This window comes from Capsicum annuum, chromosome 7, assembly GCF_002878395.1.
Source record: "Capsicum annuum cultivar UCD-10X-F1 chromosome 7, UCD10Xv1.1, whole genome shotgun sequence".
Lineage (NCBI taxonomy): Eukaryota > Viridiplantae > Streptophyta > Magnoliopsida > Solanales > Solanaceae > Capsicum > Capsicum annuum.
Window position 1 is genome coordinate 148,819,012 of NC_061117.1, and position 22,121 is coordinate 148,841,132.

At 36.6% G+C, this 22,121-nt stretch overlaps 1 protein-coding gene across 3 annotated transcripts; it reads right to left on the reverse strand.

Moving 5' to 3' along the window:
- Positions 1 to 329: 329 nt before the first annotated feature.
- LOC107878125 (OBERON-like protein) lies at positions 330 to 20,504 on the reverse strand. 3 transcript variants are annotated; one of them, XM_016725009.2, is made up of 3 exons: positions 20,326 to 20,504; positions 18,082 to 19,187; positions 330 to 1,068 (listed from the first exon to the last, which is right to left on the reverse strand). In XM_016725009.2, the coding sequence occupies exons 2-3, from the start codon at positions 19,160 to 19,162 to the stop codon at positions 506 to 508; spliced, it is 1,644 nt and encodes a 547-aa protein (XP_016580495.1). In that variant the 5' UTR covers positions 19,163 to 19,187; positions 20,326 to 20,504; the 3' UTR covers positions 330 to 505. The 3 variants fall into 3 exon arrangements, with proteins under 3 accessions (XP_016580495.1, XP_016580497.1, XP_016580496.1); XM_016725011.2 differs by having other exon boundaries at positions 20,081 to 20,498; XM_016725010.2 differs by having other exon boundaries at positions 20,024 to 20,498.
- Between the last annotated feature and the right edge of the window lie 1,617 nt (positions 20,505 to 22,121).

Consider the following 22,121-nt stretch of genomic DNA (forward strand, 5'->3'; position numbering starts at 1 on the left):
AGTTGACTTCACAATGGTAAATCCGATAAATAGAATCAAGCTCAGAATGAATATGATCTTATAATATGTATATATTAACTAGTATACATAGTTCAAAACGAGAATAATGAGTTAAGTTGACGTCACTGAACCTGTTTTAGATTTCGGATGTTATCCTAGGAACACTTTGCATGAATCCTAGGCTTTTTAATGCTTCTTGTCAATTGCTATGTGCAGTTTTATTTAATTAGATAATTTCAGTAGAGCTTCATACTAATAAGCTTGGCTTTTAGCGTTTAATTCAGTCTTGAGTTGATACTGAATTGTTTCTGGCTACAGCGAGTACATACTGGTACTAGAGTCAATTTCATCAATAAAAGCAAATTAAGCAATTATACAAGGTTTTAGGGCCGCTGTCTTGCCAATGTATCTTTCAAAATAATTTAAAATGACACAAACCATGAATAAAGATCAGGCCACTTAGAAAGATGTTCTTTTGGATGGTTTTCTGGCATTGCTGGGAGCTCTACACACTCTTAAGGATCTCTTGTATTTTACAGTAAAGTTCTTGTGAAGTATCACCGATGTCATTGCCTTGTGATGAACGAGAACTCTGATCTTGAAGTTTAATCTTCTCAAAAAGGAATTGCTTCTCAGCTTCAGCCTCACTAAGACGTTGTTTAAGGTAACTGCTGGCATAGTCTTCTTCTGATTTCCCTGATTTTGCAAGAGCAATCCTCTGCAACCTGTCAGCTTCTCGTCTTGCCTCATCTGCCTTAAGCTGGAACATATCTGCTTCTGCTTCTTTAAGCCTAGCAATGCCCTCTAATTCATCCATCTGTAGCCTTTTTCGCTGCCTCTCCAGTTTGAGTTCTGCAACTTCCTTGACTGTTTCCTCCAGTTCATGATCACAAGTCTCGAGAGCTTGGCGAGCTCTCTTTAGCATCCTCATTTTTTCATCGGCCACTATATCCATTGTCTGCATTGCTTCTTGTACCACTGCAGCAATTCGGTTGCATGCCTCCTGGGGTGGAATCATCCTTCCATTATTTCCAGCCTCATAGCTATTTGATGAATCTATCTCAAGCTCTTCACCAAAATAAGTACATTAACAGATGATATTCAGAATAGTTCTTCCAAGAAACAAATGAAGAGGCATGAAGAAATTATGCCATGCATTTTACAACTACTATATTTTCAGCTACTAGTAACTGAGAAAACGAAAGATGAAGAGGAGACTCTTCCATACGAAAAGAATGAATTTCGTCTTATCAGATAGAAACAGATAAAGAAAAGAGGTCCCTCGCATAAACCTTCTATCCATGCCTTGCATGCAGCATTTTCCTTGGTTGAGAATTGCCTACATGCATGTATTAAATCTGGTGTTAGGGGAACCAATCATGGTGTAGCTGAATGTAGAGCAGTCCACCCTTACAGCCTTGAGTCAGTAAATTATTTGGAACTTTGGAAGATGGTCAAGTTAGCTTGCTTCCAAGCCACTGCGCTAGATGGGCATGTAGGCATAGTAGTCAGTCCCATGCAGTGCTGTAACTAACGCGTTAAGTATCTCTTCTGGGGAGTACATAGGCAAGAAGGAACCTCAAAGGAATTGCGCGGGGGGAGGAAAAAGAAGGAATTGACAGTAAAGGGAGGCAGGACAAGGAGAAAGTAATCCTAATGTGGTGGCATATGGAACCTTCAAACTCGAGCAAGCTGTTGACAGTGACACATTTCTACTAGTGCAACTGTAAATCACTACTTCTGGCCTTTTTAACAGGAAATTTCTCACACTAAATTTTGGAAAAAGAGAACTTAATAAAGAGAGAAATTGGACATAGTGACGACGGAGTTGCTAAGGAACTTGAAGAATCAAAAAGTGATAAGCATGAACCATAGGTGGCAATGAGGCAGCAGTTTCTCATTAGGGATGATACAAATCTTTTTGAAGTTCCTCCAGGAACTTTCGAAGGAACATCTTTTGAATCTACAACATCTTAGCATCTACGATAACTATATTTATCAAGCTAGTAAAAACCAACAAATTTATCACCCAAACCTAAAACAAAAAGGGAAAACAAGTCACACACCAGATTGCTCTCTCTTTAACCTATTGTGAAGTGTGAAAGTTTGTTTCCCACATCTATTGTACCAAAGCTAGAACTCAGCCAACGGAAAATCACGCAAGAGATGGTTGATGGTTGATAATTGAGCAGAGAATATGGAGTACTAAAAACATATTCAAGGACAGATTTAAATTTGCAATACTGAAGCTGAAGAACATAAGAGCAGATATGAGAGAAGAAAAAAACAGATGAAAGAAGGATGCTTGAACAGGAGTTAACCACAAATTTAAAAATCAGGATGTTATAAACTGTTAAGTATGTAGATTAAGAGAGAAAGCAAACTTAATCATTTCATTTGAGATAATTCACTTTTATACACGAGTCACAAGTGTGGTAATCTGCTATACAATTGACTTCTTTTGAGCTTGGATTGGAATATGCGACAGGAATCAGTCTTTTTGTTTTTGATGACCATGATTCTGGGTCAGCTTTCAGGCACTCGAATAATTTCACAGGATAATTGCAGAGGCAGATACAGGATTTTAAACTTGTGGATTCCCAGTAAAGGTACTTATTTATTCATTCGCCGGAACCAGAAATTAAAATTTTGGTAGGTAGGGATCCTATAAAAACTTCTTTCGAAGAATGGGCCAGACCGGGTCATTTCTCAAGAACAATAGCTAAAGGGCATGGAGCGGTTTAATTGAATTTTTGTGCTTAATGGTTCGACTTATCTATTAGCGATTTTTAATTATACTAAACCGCTAACCGAACTAATAAAATATCAGTCGACTTTATCAGTTATGTCAAATTAAAAGATAAAAAATACATATATGCTACTCTAGATCACAAAAACACCTGTATTGAAAACCATTAAAATTATTTATGAACTAGAGTATCTCCACAAATATAATATAACACCATTAAAATTATTTATGAACTAGTATATCTCCCCAAATATAATATAACTTATAGAGAAAGAACTAAAAAAAGGACAGCCCGGTGCACTAAAGCTTCCGGTATGCGCCTGACCACGTGGAGGGGTCATGAGTCCCCACAACACATACAGAGGATTATGAGTCACGAGCACAAGAATTGATATCTATTTTGATTTCTAAGGCTAAAAAAAACTAACTTTATCTTTTAACAATTTAATTAATCAATAGACAACAAACCAAGTGACAAAGAATGTTATCTACAACTCTACAGACAATAAAAGTGCAAATTAGAATGTCATGAGAAGTTATAGAAAAAGAAAAAATAGATACTGTTGGAGTCCTATGATTAATTCTTTATCAAAAATATTGAAATTGGAAGTTCAAGTCCAATGATTAAATCTGAGCGCTTAATGAGAAGATCAGAAAATCAAACGTCACAGTCCATGAAGAATCGATGAGGGGAAGGTCAATTTGGAAGATCTCGTCCTAGGTGTAGTTATTGTAAAAGGCTTGGACATACTCGTGGCGTATGTTATTCTAGACCTAAGTGTAGTTATTGTAATAGGCTTGGACATACTCGTGGAATATGCTATTCTTTGCATGGTCGATCAACTAAAAATGCTCATATTGCTCAGTCTAACACCACAGGTTATCAACAAGTGTATTTATCTGACAAGGAATATAATTTCTACCAATCGCCTCAACTGGGTTGTGGACTCAGGTACTTCTGATCATATTTCTGGTGATAAATCACTTTTGCCTGATATTATTTATTCACAATTTCTTCCAGCTATTACTTAAGCTAATGGAATTCGAATAGAGCCAAAAGGAGTTGGACAAGCCAAACCCCTATCTTCTATCACTCTAGACTGTGTTCTTTATGTCTCTGGTTGTCCTTTTAATCTTGCATCTGTTAGTCGTTTGACACGTGCCCTTAATTGTAGTATAACTTTTTTTTATGATTCTTTTTTAATGCCGGACCGCAAAACGGGACAGACAATTGGCATAGGACATGAATCACAGGGCCTTTACCATTTTACAGCTTCAAATTCCTTCACAGCATGCTCCGCTACAGATCCTCCCAATCTTATTCACAAACGTTTAGGATATCCTAGTCTATCCAAGCTACAAAAGATGGTGCCTAGTTTGTCTAGTCTATCCACATTAGATTGTGAGTCGTGTCAACTTGGGAAACACACCCGTGCTACATTTTCACGTAGTATTGAGAGTCGCTCAGAGTCTATTTTCTCATTAGTTCATTCCGATATTTGGGGACCTAGTAGAGTCAGTTCACCGTTAGGATTTCGCTACTTTGTTACTTTCATCGATGATTTTTCAAGATGTACTTGGGTTTACTTAATGAAAGATCGTTCCGAGTTATTCTCTATATTCAAAAGATTTTGTGCTGAAATACAAAATCAATTTGGTGTTTCTATTCGTGCTTTTCGTAGTGATAATGCCTTAGAATACTTATCCTCCCAGTTTCAGGAGTTTATGACTCATCAAGGAATCATTCACCAAACATCATGTCCATACACCCCTCAGTAAAACGGTATAGCATAAAAAAAATAGGCATCTCATTGAGACTACTCGCACTCTTCTCATTGAATCCCATGTTCCATTGCGTTTTTGGAGCAATGCGGTCCTCACATCATGCTATCTCATTAACAGAATGCCATCATCTTCGATCCAGAATAAGTTCCCCATTTCATACTATTTCCTCAGGCACATCTCTACTCTATCCCTCCTCGTGTTTTTGGGAGCACATATTTTGTTCATAACTTAGCCCCAGGAAAAGATAAATTAGCCCCTCGTGCTCTCAAATGTGTCTTCCTTGGTTACTCTCGAGTTCAAAAAGGGTTTCAATGCTATTCACCTGATCTAGGTCGCTACCTTATGTCCACTGATGTCACATTCTTTGAATCTCAACCTTACTATATACATCTTCTAATCATCTTAATATCTCTGAGGTTTTACCCATACCTCTAGTCTTACCCACACCAATCTTTGAGGAATCTACGGTTACTTCTCCATCTCCAGCCACAGTGCCACCACTTTTGACTTATCACCGGCGCCCACGTCCAATATCAGTCCCAGATGATTCATGTCCTGATTCATGTCCTGCGCCTGACGGCTTCCCCTACTGCGGACCTGCCTCTTCCTAGTCAATTAGTTGCACTTCAAAAAGGTATAAGATCCACTCGTAATGCTAACCCACATTATACTTTCTTGAGTTATCATCGTTTGTCATCACCCCATTAAGCTTTTGTATCATTTTTGTCCTTTATTTCCATTCCTAAGACTAGAAGTGAAGCACTTTCCCATTCAGGATGGAAACAGGCTATGATTGATGAGATGTCTGCTTTACATACGAGTGGTACTTGGGAGCTTGTTTCCCTTCCTGCAGGTAAATCTACTGTTGGTTGTCATTGGGTTTATACAATCAAAGTTGGTCCAGATGGTCAGGTTGATCGGCTAAAGGCTCGCCTTGTTGCCAAAGGATATATACAGATATTTGGGCTTGATTATAGTGGTACTTTCTCTCCCGTGGCTAAAATAGCATCAGTCCGTCTTTTTCTCTCTATGGTTGCCATTCGTCATTGGCCTTTTTATCAGCTGGACATTAAGAATGCTTTACTGCATGGTGATCTTGAGGAAAAAGTTTATATGGAGCAACCACCTGGTTTTGTTGCTCAGGGGGAGTCTAGTAGCCTTGTATGTCGATTGCGCAAGTCACTCTATGGTTTGAAACAATCCCCTCGAGCCAGGTTCGGAAAGTTTAGCACAGTTATTCAGGAGTTTGGCATGATTCGTAGTGGAGCTGATCATTCAGTGTTTTATCGCCATTCTGAACCAAATCTGCGTATCTATTTGGTGGTTTATGTTGACGATATTATTATCATCGGCAATGATCAAAATGGTATCGCTAACTTGAAGGAACATCTCTTTCAGCATTTTCAGACTAAAGACCTTGGCAGATTGAAATACTTTCTAGGGTTGAGGTTGTTCAGTCCAGCGCAGGTATTGTTATTTCTCAACGCGAGTATATTTTAGACATTCTTGAGGAAACAGGAATGATGGGATGTCGACCCATTGACACTCCTATGGATCCAAATGCTAAACTTCTGCCAGGACAGGGGGAGCCACTTAGTGATCCTGGAAGGTATAGGCGGTTGGTTGGAAAGTTGAATTATCTCACAGTGACTAGACCTGACATCTCTTTTCCTGTGAGTGTTGTAAGTCAGTTTATGACTTCCCCTATGATAGTCATTGGGATGCAATTGTTCGAATTTTGCGATATATAAAGTCATCTCCAGGTAAAGGACTACTCTTCAAGGATCGAGGCAATATCATTGGATATACAGATGCTGATTGGGCAAGATCACCCTCTAATAGACGTTCTACATCTGAATATTGTGTTTTAGTAGGAGGTAATTTGGTATCCTGGAAGAGTAAGAAACGGAGTGTGGTTGCTCGATCTAGTGCCAAAGCAGAGTATCGAGCAATGGCTGCAGCAACTTGCGAGCTAGTTTGGATCAAGCAATTGCTGAGAGAATTAAAATTTGGAGAAACAGGTAAGATGGAACTTGTAAGTGATAATCAGGCAGCCCTTCATATTGCATCTAATCCAGTGTTCCATGAGAGAACCAAGCACATAGCGATTGATTGTCACTTTGTCAGAGAAAAGATACTCTCGGGAGATATTGTTACAAAATTTGTGAAGTCAAGTGTCAACTTGCAAATATCTTCACCAAGTCCCTCACCAGTCCTCGTATTAATTACATTTGTGACAAGCTTGGTACATATGACTTGTATGCACCAGCTTGAGGGGAAGTGTTAGAATATGAATAAAAATAACATATTGAAATCTACTTGGAAAGGGATTGAAATGTAGTGTCCTATTAGGAATAAAATTGGAATGTAGTGTCTATAAATAGGATCTCAATGTAATAATTTAGAGACAACAATTCAATAATATTTTTCTTGATTATTTCTCACAGATACAAATGTAAAGAAACAAATAAAAAGAAAAAAGAATGTGGGAGATGAACCTGGACGAGCAAGGGGTGAGTTGGTGAATTGGAAGAGGAAGAAGAACCAAAACGATTTTTTAAAATCCAAAGTTTTTCTTGTATCTCACTTTTGATATCAATTTAGATTTGGAGTATTAGGATTTGGTAAAAGTAGAATTTTATTTCCTTTTTAGTTGACTTTGTTACTCATGTATTAAAAAGGAAAAAGAGTAAAACGTTCAGCACTTACCATATTCTAATAACTTAAAAAGGAGTTTGAATTTTAAAAAATAATTGCACTCGGCAGGAATTGATCACAGCTGGTTGTAGCAGCTCAGAATTCTCGATTGAATTGACGGCCACTTTGAGAAAACCTAAGGAGTAAATATGCAAATTACTCCTGAACAGTTCACTCAAGAACCCTAATTGAGATTCTAGATTTGTAAGGAAGAAGAAAACATTATTTCACTTGAGCATTATTCAATGAGCTTTACAATAGCCAGGTTACATGGAAATGGAACACTGATGGAGGGAGAGTTAGTTACAACGAACTGTAACTACTAAATGGACAGCTCACTCCCTCATGTGCAAAGCACATGCCTCACTAACTAATGGACATTAATTCCCTCACATGCTATGCACGTGTTTGATTACTACAAACTAATTATGAACCAGCTACTTATCAAAACAAATGCAATACAAATCAAATGCAATTGAAATAGGATCATATCACTGGTCAAGGAGCTTTAGAGGTCCCTTCCTTGCCATTGAACCAGCGATTCATTTTATTATGGGTCCCAACAGATGATACTTATAGGCTCACTATATTTTTCAATATAATTACAGGATTTATCGTCTATGTTGCTCGGACTCGTCAAAAATGTCAATGGGTGTGTGTCGGATTCGCCAAAAAGTGTATTTTTGAAGAATCCGACACGGGTGCGGCATCGAAAGTGATGAGTCCGCGCAACTTAGTTTATCGTAATTGTAGATCCTCGGCCCTGGATATCTGCCACCTCCCACCAGCAATAGGTACCTAATAACATTGCCCACCAAGGTGGGGACAGATGGGAAGAAATCATGTAATGTTTTTTGTCTCTGCTGGAATTTGAACCAGAGACCTCATGGTTCCATCCACTTCGTTGACCACTAGGCCACACCCTTGGCCTTGGGTGTCCTTGGGTGCTTGACAGGAATCAGTCGTTTTGTTTGGCACGCAAGCGACTCTTGCCTTTGCTGCGACCAAATTGAAAACTACATTCATCTGAAATCTAGAAAGGGATGCCTCTCATTTCTTATATCTCTCAAAGTTGTACGGGGCCTTCACATCATGACATGCTGATCTTAGACATTTACACCATTCTCAGGGGCTGATATGAAACTGCGAATGTAAGTGAGGACCGCGTCCTCCACGTTTGTATTGTTTCTTCTCCCTATTGGTAAATATTAATCTTCTCCATAGCAAAAAATAACTATGATGCACAGAAAAACATGATGTGAGAAACATGGGAAAAGCATGAAAGGGATCTTTTATGTATCAAACGTTTCTTTGATCTCTGCCTACCTCTTAACATTAAGAGTTTATCTGATACCAAGATTATAGGCTCAAAATCTTGTCATGAGCTATTGTTACATGTTTCATCCCATGTTACCTAGACTAAAGATGAAAATATTTTATACATCCTGAGCTCTACATATCAATCAACGAACTAAGCCTCATCTGCATGTAGATATTGTTAATGTTTGATTTTGATGTATGAGAACCTTGCAGGAAATCTCTAGCATCGATCAAGGGACGATTATGGAAATCAAATATTCCTTGTATCAAAACGGACGAAGTGCAATATTCTCCCTTGAAGGAAAAGATTCAGCAACCTAGTAAAAGAGGCATTTGGAAAGAGAATATTTTACATCTAATTTCCAAGAATCAAATCTCTTGGGTTACCCTAGTTCAAAATCCTCCAAACGGCTACTTTAAGCCCGCCTATTTAAAGGCTTGGACAGTTAAAGGAAGAGACATGCTTTTTGTCTCAACCTTCTCTAGCTCTTTGCTCTACTTTCATTAAGCATTGTATTCTCTAGAAGTTTGTTCACTATTCAAAAAGAGAGGAAAGAAAAACATAGGTGGTGAGGCATTGTATCAAAGTGAGAAAAAGAAGAAGAGTGTGAGTATAAGCCAAAAAGCTTTACTCAAATCATGCATTTACTTTATTCACTAAAAAAAGAGCTAGTAGAATTCTTGCAACCCAAGGGGACTGGACTAAGCCCTATTGTCGGCCCAACCAATATAAAATATTTCGTGTCATATTTACCATCGGCAATTTTCTTTACAGTATTCAAACAGCCTTCCCAACACTGTCTTGTTAGTCAATTGACTAATATAGCAAGTCGACTGACAAATCCAAAAAGAGTAATTCATCCACCCCCACCCCCTCTCTCTTACTACTTTCAATTGGTATCAGCCTGGACTCACATATATTTGCCTAACCGCAATGTGAGAAAAGATGATGGATCAAATTGTTGCCGAAGCACTGTTCTGTGAAGGTACATCTCAAACCAAATTCCCCTACTTCAATGGGAAACATTTCTCTCATGGGAAGATAAGGATGGAGATCTTCATAAAATCCTATGATGTGAAGGTGTGGAAAGTGATCAAGCTTGATGATCTTCCACATGTCCCTGCAAACAAAGATGGAAAGAGATCGGATGATGGACAAGCATCAACGGAAAACATTCCAACTTTGGGGGACTACACTGATGAACAAATAGAAGTAATTTAAATCAACTCAAAGGCAAAAAATGTTTTGTACAATGCTATCGGTGGTAAAGAATATGAAAAGATCTCTTGTTGTGAAACTGCCAAGGAAATGTGGGACAAACTAGAGGTCACATATGAAGGGAACTGAGAAAGTCAAGCAAATTCTTGTGAGTTTACTGGTCTATGAATATGGACTCTTGAGATGAAAGATGGAGAATCCATTGAGGAAAGACTTATCCTGTAACTGATCAAATCACCGGGATTCTCAGAATTTTGCCTTCTCAATGGCTTTCCAAGGTTGTGGTTCTTGAAAGTATGAATCTGAACAAGATGACCTATGATGAAGTAAGAGGAGATCTTATTGCCTTTGAAAAAGCTCATCTGAACAAGAAGGATCAACTGCAAGATGAAAAAAAAAGATTATGGCTTTCAAAGCTACAAGCGAAGAAGAAGATGATGTCTTAGATGAAGATGAACTTTGGCTTTCAAAGCTACAAGCGAAGAAGAAGATGATGTCTTAGATGAAGATGAACTTACTCTTATCACCAGGACAGTTGTTGACAACTATAGGAGATCCAGAAATAAAAGAAGACGAAAACCAAATTACTCAAAAGGAAAGCAAATTACTGAGCACACCAGGAATAAAGGTACATGCTATAATTGTTGATAAATACGGTCACATAGCTTATGATTGTCACCCTCCAAAAGGGTCAAAAGACTTTCAACAGCTGGGGTGTGAAGACCACTCTAAAAACAAAAACGACAACATTGGGGATGTCTGCTTCATGGTTATTGGAGAATCCGATCAAGTAAGAACTGAATCTTGCAATGAGTGCATAAATTTGCAAAATTTATTATAAATCAATTCATAGTTGAGTTAAATAAAGCACGTGATGAAGAACGGCTTTATTAATGGAAAGAAGAAACTGGAAAATTAAACTCTTTGTGAAATTGAAAAAAAGATTTTCTTCAAGAACAAATTGATGAATTAAAATTTAAAGTAAACAGTTTTCAAAAATCTTCCCGTCATAGTATTGTAATATCAAATCAGTCGACTGATTCTTCCAAGTCAGCTGACAGTGGTAGATCCACTTAAGACAATAGATATAAAATCTTCCCGTCATAGTATTGTAATATCAAATCAGTTGACTGATTCTTCCAAGTCAGCTGACAGTGGTAGATCCACTTAAGACAATAGATATTATAGTTGTGAAGGGTTTAAATGGTCAACTAACTCAAACAAGTCAACCAGACCAATCAATCACAATCATAATACTTATCATAGTTGCCCAAACTCTGAAAAATACTCTCATCTTTCATGCTATCACCGTCGTAAGTCTAGTCATAAATACTATAATTGCATATTTCATTCATGAAATCCAGGAAAATAGATTTGGAAATTCAAAACCGAGTCTACCAATCCAATACCAACTCCAAAGGACCCAAGAACACTTGGGTATCAAAAAATAAGTGATACATTTGTTTTGCAGGAACACCATTCAAAGTCTAAAGGGAAATGGTATCTTGATAGTGCGTGTTCAAATCACAAACTGGGAGCAAAAGCTTATTTAAATTTGTTGATGACTTTGATGGAGGGGATATCAGCTTTGGAGATAATTCCGAAGCAGAGTAATAGGTATTGGTACTATATTTTTTAATGAATCATATGATATTACTAATTTATCTTATCAAAAGCTTGAACTACAATTTGTTGAGTATAAGTCGATTGTGTCATGCTGGTTTGGAGGTAAGATTCAAATTGAAAGCTTGAAAAACCGTTTCTCCCTGGAAATAGACATAGAAATGTAAATGTTCTGGACTTTATCAAACGAATGGATAAACACATCTGTTTGGCTTCTATATCAAAAGATCCATGGATCTAGCATAAGACGCTTGGTCATGCAAGTATGAGGCTTATTGAGAAATTAGCCAAACATGAGCTTGTTATTGGACTTCCCAAATTAGACTACACAAGGACTCACATGCATGTCAACTTGGTAAGCAAACAAAAAACTCCTTTCCTATTAAAAATATTGTCTCTACTACTAAACCTTTGTAGCTACTCCATATGGACCTTTTTTGGTCCCACTAGAACTGCTAGCATTGGAGGAGTAAGGCATGCTCTTGTAATAATTGATGATTACTCTCATTTTACTTGAGTTATGCTTTTATATAACAAAGATGATACCCTAAAGAATTTTAAAGGTTTTTTATGAAAAGGTTCAAAGGGACAAAAGTTATTACTCCCTCTGTTTCAAAAAGAATGATCTACTTTGACTTGGCACAAAGTTTAAGAAAATAAAGAAGACCTTTGAATCTTGTGGCCTTAAATTAAAGTTGTGTCAAATGTACCAAAATGCTCTTTAATCTTGTGGCCCTAAACATGCCATGTGGAAAGTTGAAATTAAAATATTGCCAAAAAAGAAAAGGGGTCATTCTTTTTTAAACGGACTAAAAAGGAAAGTAGGTCATTCTTTTTTAAACAGAGGGAGTATATTACTGCGATTAGGAGTGATAGTAACATTACTGCTATTAGGAGTGATCATGATGTAGAATTTGAAAACAAAGGATTTGAAACATTTTGCAATGATCAAGGCTATACTCATAATTTCTCCACTCTAAGATCACCTCAGCAAAATAGAGTTGCGGAACGCAAAAACATAACCCTACAAGATATGGCTCGAACCATGATCTGTGCACACTCTCTACCTCACAAATTCTGCGCAAAAGTTGTAAGTACCACTTGTCATATTCTAAACAGGTGTCTTATCATACCAATTCGGACGACACCCCGCTATGAACTATGGAACAATAAGAAATTCAAGATTAGTTCTTTTCATCCGTTTGGATGTAAATGTTTCGTTCACAACAATGGAAAAGACAACATTGGTATGTTTGATCCTTGAAGTGATGAAAGTATTTACATGGGTTATTCTAACTCTAGTAGTTTTTACAGAATTTTCAATAAACGCACTATTTGTATTAAGGGATCTGTTCATGTTATTCTTGATTATACAAATCGTATTATTGAGAATCCTAGTAGAACAGATGATGATATTGAACAAGTTAAAATTGTCAAAGTTACTCCAACACAGTCGATTGATATCACTGAAAATCAATTTGCTATAGACATTGTTCCTAATGAATGGAGAATTGAGCCTAAATATCCAAAGAAATTCACCATTGGAGTTCTAAGGATGGAATGAAATCTAGAACCTCTAGCAAGAAAAGAGCAAACGTTGCACTCATATCTCAACTTGAGCCAAAGGTAAATGGGGCCCTAAATGATGAAAGTTGGGTCAAAGCTATAAAGGATGAGCTAAAGCAGTTTGGGAAAAATAATGTGTGGACACTGATTCCAAAACCTAAAAAGACTCCCATCATTGGCACTAAATGGATCTTCAGAAACAAGATGAATGAATCTGGTAAAGTGGCTCAAAAAAAGCTCGTCTAGTTGCTCAAAGTTGCTCACAATAAGAAGGAGCCGAGTATGATGAGAGTTTTGCACTAGTAGCAAGATTAAAATCTATTCAAATTTTACTAGCATATGCATCTCATAGAGGTTTTAAACTTTTTCAAATAGATGTCAAAAGTGCTTTCTTAAACGGATTCATTGATGAACAATCTTTGATAAACAACCTCCTGATTTTGAAAATCCTAAGTTCCCTTATCATGTTCTTAAATTGTCAAAAGCTCTTTATGGTTTGAAGCAAGCTCCCCAAGCTTGGTATGAAAGACTGAGCAACTTTTTAACTGATCATGATTTTACAAAAAGAAAAATTGATACTACTCTCTTCATTAAAAGAACCTCTACTAGGAATCTCATTATTTAAATGTATGTTGATGACATCATATTTGATAGTGCTAACCCTAATTTGTGCAAGAAATTTTCTAAGCTTATGTAGAGTGCCTTCGAAATGAGTATAATGGGTGAGTTAACATTTTTCTTGGGATTACAAATTTACCAATCCTTTAAGGGAATTTTTATCTGTCAAATCAAATATGTCAAGGAACTCATACAAAAATTAGATATGCCTAATGCTAGACCATCTAGCACTCCAATGAGTTCTATTTGTGTTCTTGTAGCTGATGATGGAGGCAAGAAGGTTGATAAAACTAAATATCGTGGAATGGTTGGCTCTTTATTGTATTTAACCATCAGCCGACCAGATATTATGTTTAATGTGTGCAAATGTGCTAGATTTCAGTCAGCTCTAGAGAAAGACTATTACATGTGTTTTAAATTGTTGTTATAACGTATGTTATATATATAACTATAGATTGAAAATACATTTCGCGTGAGCATTATTATATGAAGCAAAATGAATGTGACCGAAATTATACCTAAAAAACTTAAAGGAAGAAAAAGGATATTAAAAATTTGATTGGAGATAAAAAAAATAAAAAAATAAAAAGATAATTCAAGGCAAAATTAACACTGTTGACCTCGCCCTTGTGTTAAAAAGGATCATTTTTGCACGCATCTTTTTCTAAAAAATTAACTCATCGTCAAACGCATTAGATTTCAGTCAGCTCCCAGACTACTGTCAAACGCATATTAGATATCTCATTGGTACTGTTTCACATATGGTATCCTAAATCTACTGATTTTGTTCTTAAAGATTTCTCATATGTAGACTATGTAGGTCATAAAAATGATAGGAAGAGTACAAGTGGGACTTGCCAATTCTTAGGGAATTCACATATCTCATGGAATAGCAAGAAACAAAATTGTGTATCTCTTTCCACCAGTGAAGTTGAGTATATTTCCATTGGTTTGTGTTGTGCTCAATTGCTATGGATGACTCATCAGCTTAGTGATTTTGATATCTGCTTTGAACCTATTAAAATATTTTGTAATAACTCTAGTGCTATTTGTCTTTCAAAAAATCCTATGCATCAGTTTAGAGCTAAATATATTGATATTAAGCATCATTCATTAGGGATCATGTGTTAAAAGGTGATATTGAATTATTATTTGTTACCACTGATTTTCAAATTGCTGATATTTTTACCAAACCTCTTTTGGAAGAAAGATACTGCAATCCCCGAAAATCTTGGGAAATTATACCAAACCTTTTTAAATTGGTACTTATTTTCTTTCCTGATTTGATTTTTAATATGTGAAGTACTTGCATTAAATGCTTCCCTTTAATTGATGTACTTGTATTTATGGATGCATCTTTGGCGACTGTCACATGCCTCAATACTGTAATCATTACAGCTTTCACACTTCTTTTCACGCCACCCTCTTGTCACTTCTTTCTAATCCCTTCATTTCATCTTCCCACTATCTTTGAATCTTCACCCTTCATGTTCATTCCGTCTCTCACCTTTCTCTAAACAACTCTCTTTAGTCTCTCTCTATTCTCTTCAATGGCGAAAAACCCTAAATCCTTTTCTTTAGCCTCTAGAAAAAGTTCCCATCCCAAGGGAAAAGGTAAAGCCTCTTCTCTTGTTCTTCCTGTTGACTCTGAATGTTCTGAGCGAAACTTCCCTTAGCCTCCACTAGTTTTTCTTGTTCAATGCTAGGTACGTGACCTGCTGTTGCTGATGATTTTGATTGCTCTAAGAGTGAAATTTGATTTTGACAGTTCACTCAATGTCAAATCTAATTTCTGGCGACCTTCTAATGAATCTCTATTCTACTCTCTTAAAGAACTTCCACTCGGCCATGGAAGACTTGTTGATTTAGACTTACTTGAGGCTATGCATTGCCCTATTAAGCCTTTATTTGAAGCACAAGGATGGGCAAATTATTTTCCTTCTACCCCTAAGGTTGCTTATGAACCCGTTATTCGCTTGTTCTATGCTAATCTTTGATCTTTCAGGGTTGATGAATTTGAAACCTTTATCTTGGGTAAACGTATTTACCTTGAGTGCTATGTTTGACTCCATCTTTTGACATTCAATGATCTGGTTACTCAACTTCACCTAAGAGTCCTTGGCCCTCAGATTTTGATGTCCCTTTTGAGCAGGCAAAAAGGTTCATTGTTGTGGAATCTTCTGAAAATTTGCCCTTTGCTCTTGGGCCCAAAAATCTATCTTTTGAGACATGTGTTGTTGCTCACACTGTGGCTACCACTCTTCTCACTCGTGCAGGTTCTCTCTCTATTTTCTCTCAACATGACACTTTGCTAACCTACTGTCTTTTGTCTCAGCAGTCAGCGGAAGATCAAACTTTCCCCCTTTTATCATAAACTACATAATTGAAGCTTCGTTGGATCCTTCCAGTCTCCGATATGGTCTACTTATTTCTCACATTCTTGAAGCCTACCATATCCCTATGGAAGATGTTTCCTCTGTTCCCGTCAAGCAATGCTATAACTCTACATCTTTTAAAAGTATGATTTATGGGTTGAATGATGGAATTTGGGTTCACAATTCTGAAATTTGTGCTCCTAGCACTCCTTTTCCCAAGTCATGGAACTCCTCTCCTCCTAATCTTAATTCATCTTCTGTTCCTTGTGATATCTCTGATCATCTGACTGACATTGATGCACGACTCAATGCTCTCAAAGATCTTGTCCTTGGCACTCATTTCAGATGAAGAAAAACAGGGAGTCTACAAAGGAAACTGGTGCTGATGTTGCTCTCATGCGTATCAAATTGGATCAAGTAATTAAGGAGGCCATTAAGGTTGCTGCTAAGATTTGCTCCAGTACTGATGCTTTCCCCACTGTGATTACTACTCAATTCACAAACCTGAAGGACGCCACAGCCAATACCTTGGCTTATTTCCTTCGTCGTGAACCGAATGCTGCTGCCCCTCCACTTGCTGCTTGTTCTTAGTTCTTGTGTTGTTCGTTTAAGACAATGTGTTTTTTTTTGTTTTGGTTTTGGTTCTGTACTTGAGCATAAGCTCGCTCCTGCGACTTTCATACTTTTACTTGCATGTTTTGCTGGTTATCTTCTGTTATTTGCATACTCTGTTATTCTTCCTTTTTGTGTCAAAGGGAGGGGGGATAGAAAACTTATTTACAGGTTACAAACACAAGTCGACTAGCTTAGCTGTTCAGCGGGAGCTACACCATTCGACTACACAGGGGGAGCTAAAAAGGGGAAGTTGACTATATTCTTTTAAGTTTTATGTTGTCATCCTAAAAAAGGAGGAGATTGCTAATGTTTGATTTTGATGTATGACAACCTTGCAGGAAATCTCTAGCATCAATCAAGGGACGATTATGGAAATCAAATATTCCTTGTATCAAAAAGGAAGAAGTGCAATATTCTCCCCTGTAGGAAAAGATTGAGCAACCTAGTAAAAGAGTAAACAAGACTGCCTGTGAAAAGGAAAAGAAGATTTCAAGATCCTTTTTTTAATGAAGCAAATCGTGGATCAAGGGATCGTTATGATGGTCCAACCTTATTCTGAGAAAGAGGATATTTTACATCCAATTTCCAAAAATCAAATCTCGTGGGTTCCCCTACTTCAAAATCCTCCAAACGGCTACTTTAAGCCCACCTATTTAAAGGCTTGGACGATTAAAGGAAGAGACATACTTTTCTCTCAACCTTCTCTAGCTCTTTGCTCTACTTTCATTAAGCATTGTATTCTCTAGAAGTTTGCTGTGTATTCAAAAGGAGAGGAAAGAAAAAACATAATTTGGTGAGGCATTGTACCGAAGTGAGGAAAAGAAGAAGAGTGTGAGTATAAGCCAAAAAGCTTTACTCAAATCTTGTATTTACTTTATTCACCAAAAGAAAAGCTAGTAGAATCCCTTGCAACCCATGGACAATGGAGTAAGACCTATTCTGGATCCCAACCAGTATAAAATATTTGGTGTCATATTTACTATCGGCAATTTTCTTTACAGTATTCAGACAGCCTTCCTAACACTGTCTCGTAAGTCAACAGACTGATATAGCAAGTCGACACAAATTGAAAAAGAGCAATCACCCCCCTCTTACTACTTCCAGATATAAAGCATTTAGAAGTTTTTGAATGCTTTGAAGGATACTTTTGTGTGTGTATGGTGGGTGAAGATGTCACAAGAAGATGAAGGAACATTTAAACCGAGGCAAAATGAAGACTTGCACAGCTCAAGTTTCAAGAAATACATGTGACAGCATTAAATATGCATAAACTACCATCAAGCACCACTTCTATGAAATCAGGGTGTCGCAATCCCCAAATGGTGGACGGAAAGTGAAACATTTAAAGGAAATTTTCTCCATGCATGAGATTTTTGTAATTGTTTCTAACTTCTCATAGGAGAAGCAAATGCTTTTTAGGTTCAACATCAACCATATGATGAATTATACCTTTTTGTGCATACATTTCTACACAGTGAAGGAGCAATAGAGTGCAAGCAAGATATGGGACCTACCTTGGAGAAAAGTTAATATAAATCTGCAAGCTGTTGTTTCCGCCACTCCACCCTTCAGTTTTTCTATGAGCTCCTCAGACTTCCAAAACAGCTGCCTCCCTCTTGTGTTCTCACTCATTCGAAAGATCTTACTTACAATAGTTAGTTCTCTTATCAATGATTCCCCATTCCAGGTAGGTGCACATTGCTGGAATACATCTTTCACCCAACCAAAAAGCTCAGAAGTGCGATTGCATGCTCTACACCTAAACTGCATTTCAGCAGACCCCAGCCCATTCACAGTAGAAGGACCTGGTCCAATTTCCTTATCACGAATTGCACAATCTGTGTGAGTCCAATGAGCGCAGGAGTCGCAACCAATCCACCGACATGTATTTACTTCAAAATCGAACTTGTTACAGATTACACACATGCAAAGGCTGCAGAATCCCTTTCGGTTGGTGCATATCTCACAGTGGCAATCTTCTGCAGGCAACTGGCTTTGGCATGCTATATTCCGACATCTCTTGTATACAAAAACCTCAATCAGGACACTCTGAGAAAGATTCATACTTTGATGTAGGAAAAATTGAATGCCACTATTAATGGCGACAAGAATTTCCAGCTGGACTTTATGAGCTTTAATCAATGACTTTGCAGTCAAATCAGACCTACTCTGAACAAGCCTCTGTAAAAACAAAAACTCATCTCTTTGCTGAGGACCACCATTTCCCTCAAGCATCCCTCGAACCCTGCCCTTTAGCTCTTCTAAATACTCATTAGGGAGCAAATACATTTTTTCAGATATTATATCCACTTGTTCTCTTGCTATATCAAGAAGAGAGACTTTATTTGCACTAGCAGGCCTGTGAATCACAGAGTGTTCATAATAACCATCTTCAGCTTTCTGATTCTCAAGCTTCACTTGAGTAGCAGCATCAATAACAGGCCATGTATCTCTTGAACTAGCACTCTCAGCAGGCGATTCACGATGCTGATCAGAGTTCATTCTGGGATCCTGATTATCAGTTGATGCTCTGGCATCTGATGAAGATGCAAGAAATAAGGACGGAGGTAAGCCGTTGGGACGTGGAGGCAGCATATTTGATGAAGTTTGATATTAGAACCTGAAAAAGCATATCAAAAAAACATCAAAGTAATGGCAATGTAAATTTTGGGAAACAGATGAAGCTTAACTCAACAACAACATCTCACGTGGAGCCTCTAAAAAAGCACAAACAACCCCCACATCACACTGCAGATACTTCTAACTCAGTTTCCTTCTTTTCAGAATCATTTTATGTCATTGTAAACAAGTAGCATCAGGGGAGGAGCTACAATATTAGGTACGGATACGGACAAAACCAGTACCTTGTGCTTAGACACTATATTTGGATTAGGACATCCAGTAAATACAACAACATACACTGTGTAATCCCATAAATGGGGTCTGGAGAGGGTAGAATGGACGCAAACCTCACCCCCTGCCTTATAGAGGTAGAGAGGCTGTTTCACAGAGATCATCGGCTCAAGTGCAACAAATCAAAGTAAAAGAATACGATGGTGAAGAAACATGTCAATTAATAAGGAAAACAGTACAAAACATTCAAAGAAAAGAAATAGCAACAGCAACGAAATAATGTGGGTAACTCAAGAGGAAATAAATGTATAAGACTAATACTACAATAAACATAGTGCTCCCCAAGTGAGTTAAAGTTCAACTGCCTACTACCCTTCTACCCTAATAACAAAATATTTAATTGTGAACCCAATAACTAAAACGAGCTATACGTTCGGTTGCTAGCCAGAAAAACCCACAAACTTCAAATCCTGGCACGGCCTCTGTTTAATGTCATTTATTTACCTATGGAAAGCTGATTAATAAATGGATCCGAAGCAAAACCAAGAGCTACCTATTTACACTATATAATAAAGGCGATAACTTTATGAAGATTAGACATACTTCTCCATCCAAAACCATGAGAAATCAATAAACAATATCACCAACTCTAAGCCATACCCACAATTCACAAGCCAGAAAAAGTCTCTGTATGAACAACTGTAATTTCCTTCCAATATATATGTCACAAAAAATGAATTTCAAGAACACCAAGGTAGTTTTTTGGCTTATGGGTCATGTGCTAAATTGTCACAAAAGAACAAATGAAAATAAAAAACGGCTGAACCCAATCTGAATACTCCAAGAAATGGAGAAAAAATATTTGTAGCTTCAGTGAAATTTTGAAATGAAAGTTTAGCACTTACAGATTTAGAGGGCCATTTTTGTGTAGAGAATATTGAGGCTTCAACTAGAGATTCTTCTCTATCTGTAAAGTGGTGGCAAAAAGAATAAGAAAAGTCAACCCCCAAACGACGACCAAGAACCGGAAGAACGCGGTCTGATACCTTTTGGCCGGTCTAAGGACATTAAACCGGTCGTTTTCTCTATTGCATTTTTCCTTTTTATTATTATATTCAGAGAAAAGACATGATTTATCCCGAACTTGTCTACTCAATCTACTTTAGCACTTAAACTAAATTTTTATTTATTTACCTCTTAACATCTTTAAAGTGCATTAATTTCACCCATAATGCTGACGTGCCATTTTCAAGAAAAAAAAAGGCGTATTTATTTGTAAAAAAATTAATTTCAATAATATTATATATAAAATATAATAGAAATTTAAAACAAGATTAAAAAAATGAACACATTTTCTTCTTTCTACTCCAAAACATCAACAACACTCAAATTCCTCCATTAACAACCTCAAATACATTTTTTACCAACACGCTACTTCAATTTTTTCCATTTTCCTCTATTAACACCACCAAAAAATAACCACGAATATACTAGATTAAATTTTTTCCTCCATTTAATACCATCTTAACCTTCAATGGAGTCGATGGCCCCTTCAATTTTGAACCACTCATTACATAACCAAGTATTTGAAATTCACAAAATCTACAAACAAAAATAAAATTTTAACAAATATCCATTAAAATTCAACATGAATTCAACATTCTTGTACCAAAAAAAAGAAAAAACATCACTCTTCAGTTGAAAGCTTTGATAAAAAATGAATTTTTTTTTTTTTGGCTTTGCTTTTTTTTTTATTTTGAAAAAAAAAGATTCAATTGGAAAACATAGGGGGCGGTAGGGGCTGAAAAAGGAGTAGGAGGGGGGGCTGCGTTTGTAGGGTAGGGGTGGGGGTGAGGGCTGAAAGAGGAGAAAACATAGAGAGGGGCGAGGTGGGCGGCGTAGGTGGGGGGTGAAGAAGAAAGAAAATAAGGGTGCCTATTTTTTTTATCACCTTTGATTATCCCGTAAAGAAAATAAGTTAGAGAAAAATCATAAAGACACATTGTTCTCAATTTTCAAAAGACATTTAAAACTAGCAAAATTAGTCATGCTTTATGCGGTGTTAAAAAATTAATTATTTAATATAAAAAAATTAATTTTTTTTTTTATCAATTTTACATTCACTTTAGATTTATTATCTAACCATAAAATTATAACTTATTATAGTTATATTATGAAGAATGTTTTTGTTCCATAAAAGAAAATAAATTTTAACATTTATTAATGATGGATAGTATATTCTTTATCAATAAGTTAAAATATATTCTCTAATAACAATTTTATTTCATTTCTATCGCACATTCGATGAAGTTGAGATTTTAATTTAAAATAATATATTTTTTCTCTGCGTGTCTAAAATAATTATTAAAAAAAATCACTTACTACAATATATATATATATATTACATACTTATATAAATAAAAACTATTTTCAATAGTGTAAACACAATCCTGCTTGCATCCTATGTTTTTTTTCTTTTTGTCGAATCAGAAAAAGACCTGAACTATTAAGCAAACACTTGAAAATTTTCTAATCATTGCATAAATTCTCCAATAAAACTGAATAACAAAATCATATTCCTAACAGTACTACATTCAGTTTACATGCAAACCCAAGTCATCCAAGCAGAAATTGAAGTTCTTCCCGCCTGATTTCAGAAAATCAATATCAAAGTTATCTGTGATAGTTGCTTGTTGCTTCA

Bases quoted from the DNA above. Each gene is read 5' to 3' on its own strand.
- LOC107878125 (XM_016725009.2), bottom strand. From the start codon at position 19,162: ATGCTGCCTCCACGTCCCAACGGCTTACCTCCGTCCTTATTTCTTGCA. The intron at 1,069-18,081 runs GTAGGTCCCATA...ATTTTGGTGAAG, and splicing joins TATATTAACTTTTCTCCAAG to AGCTTGAGATAGATTCATCA.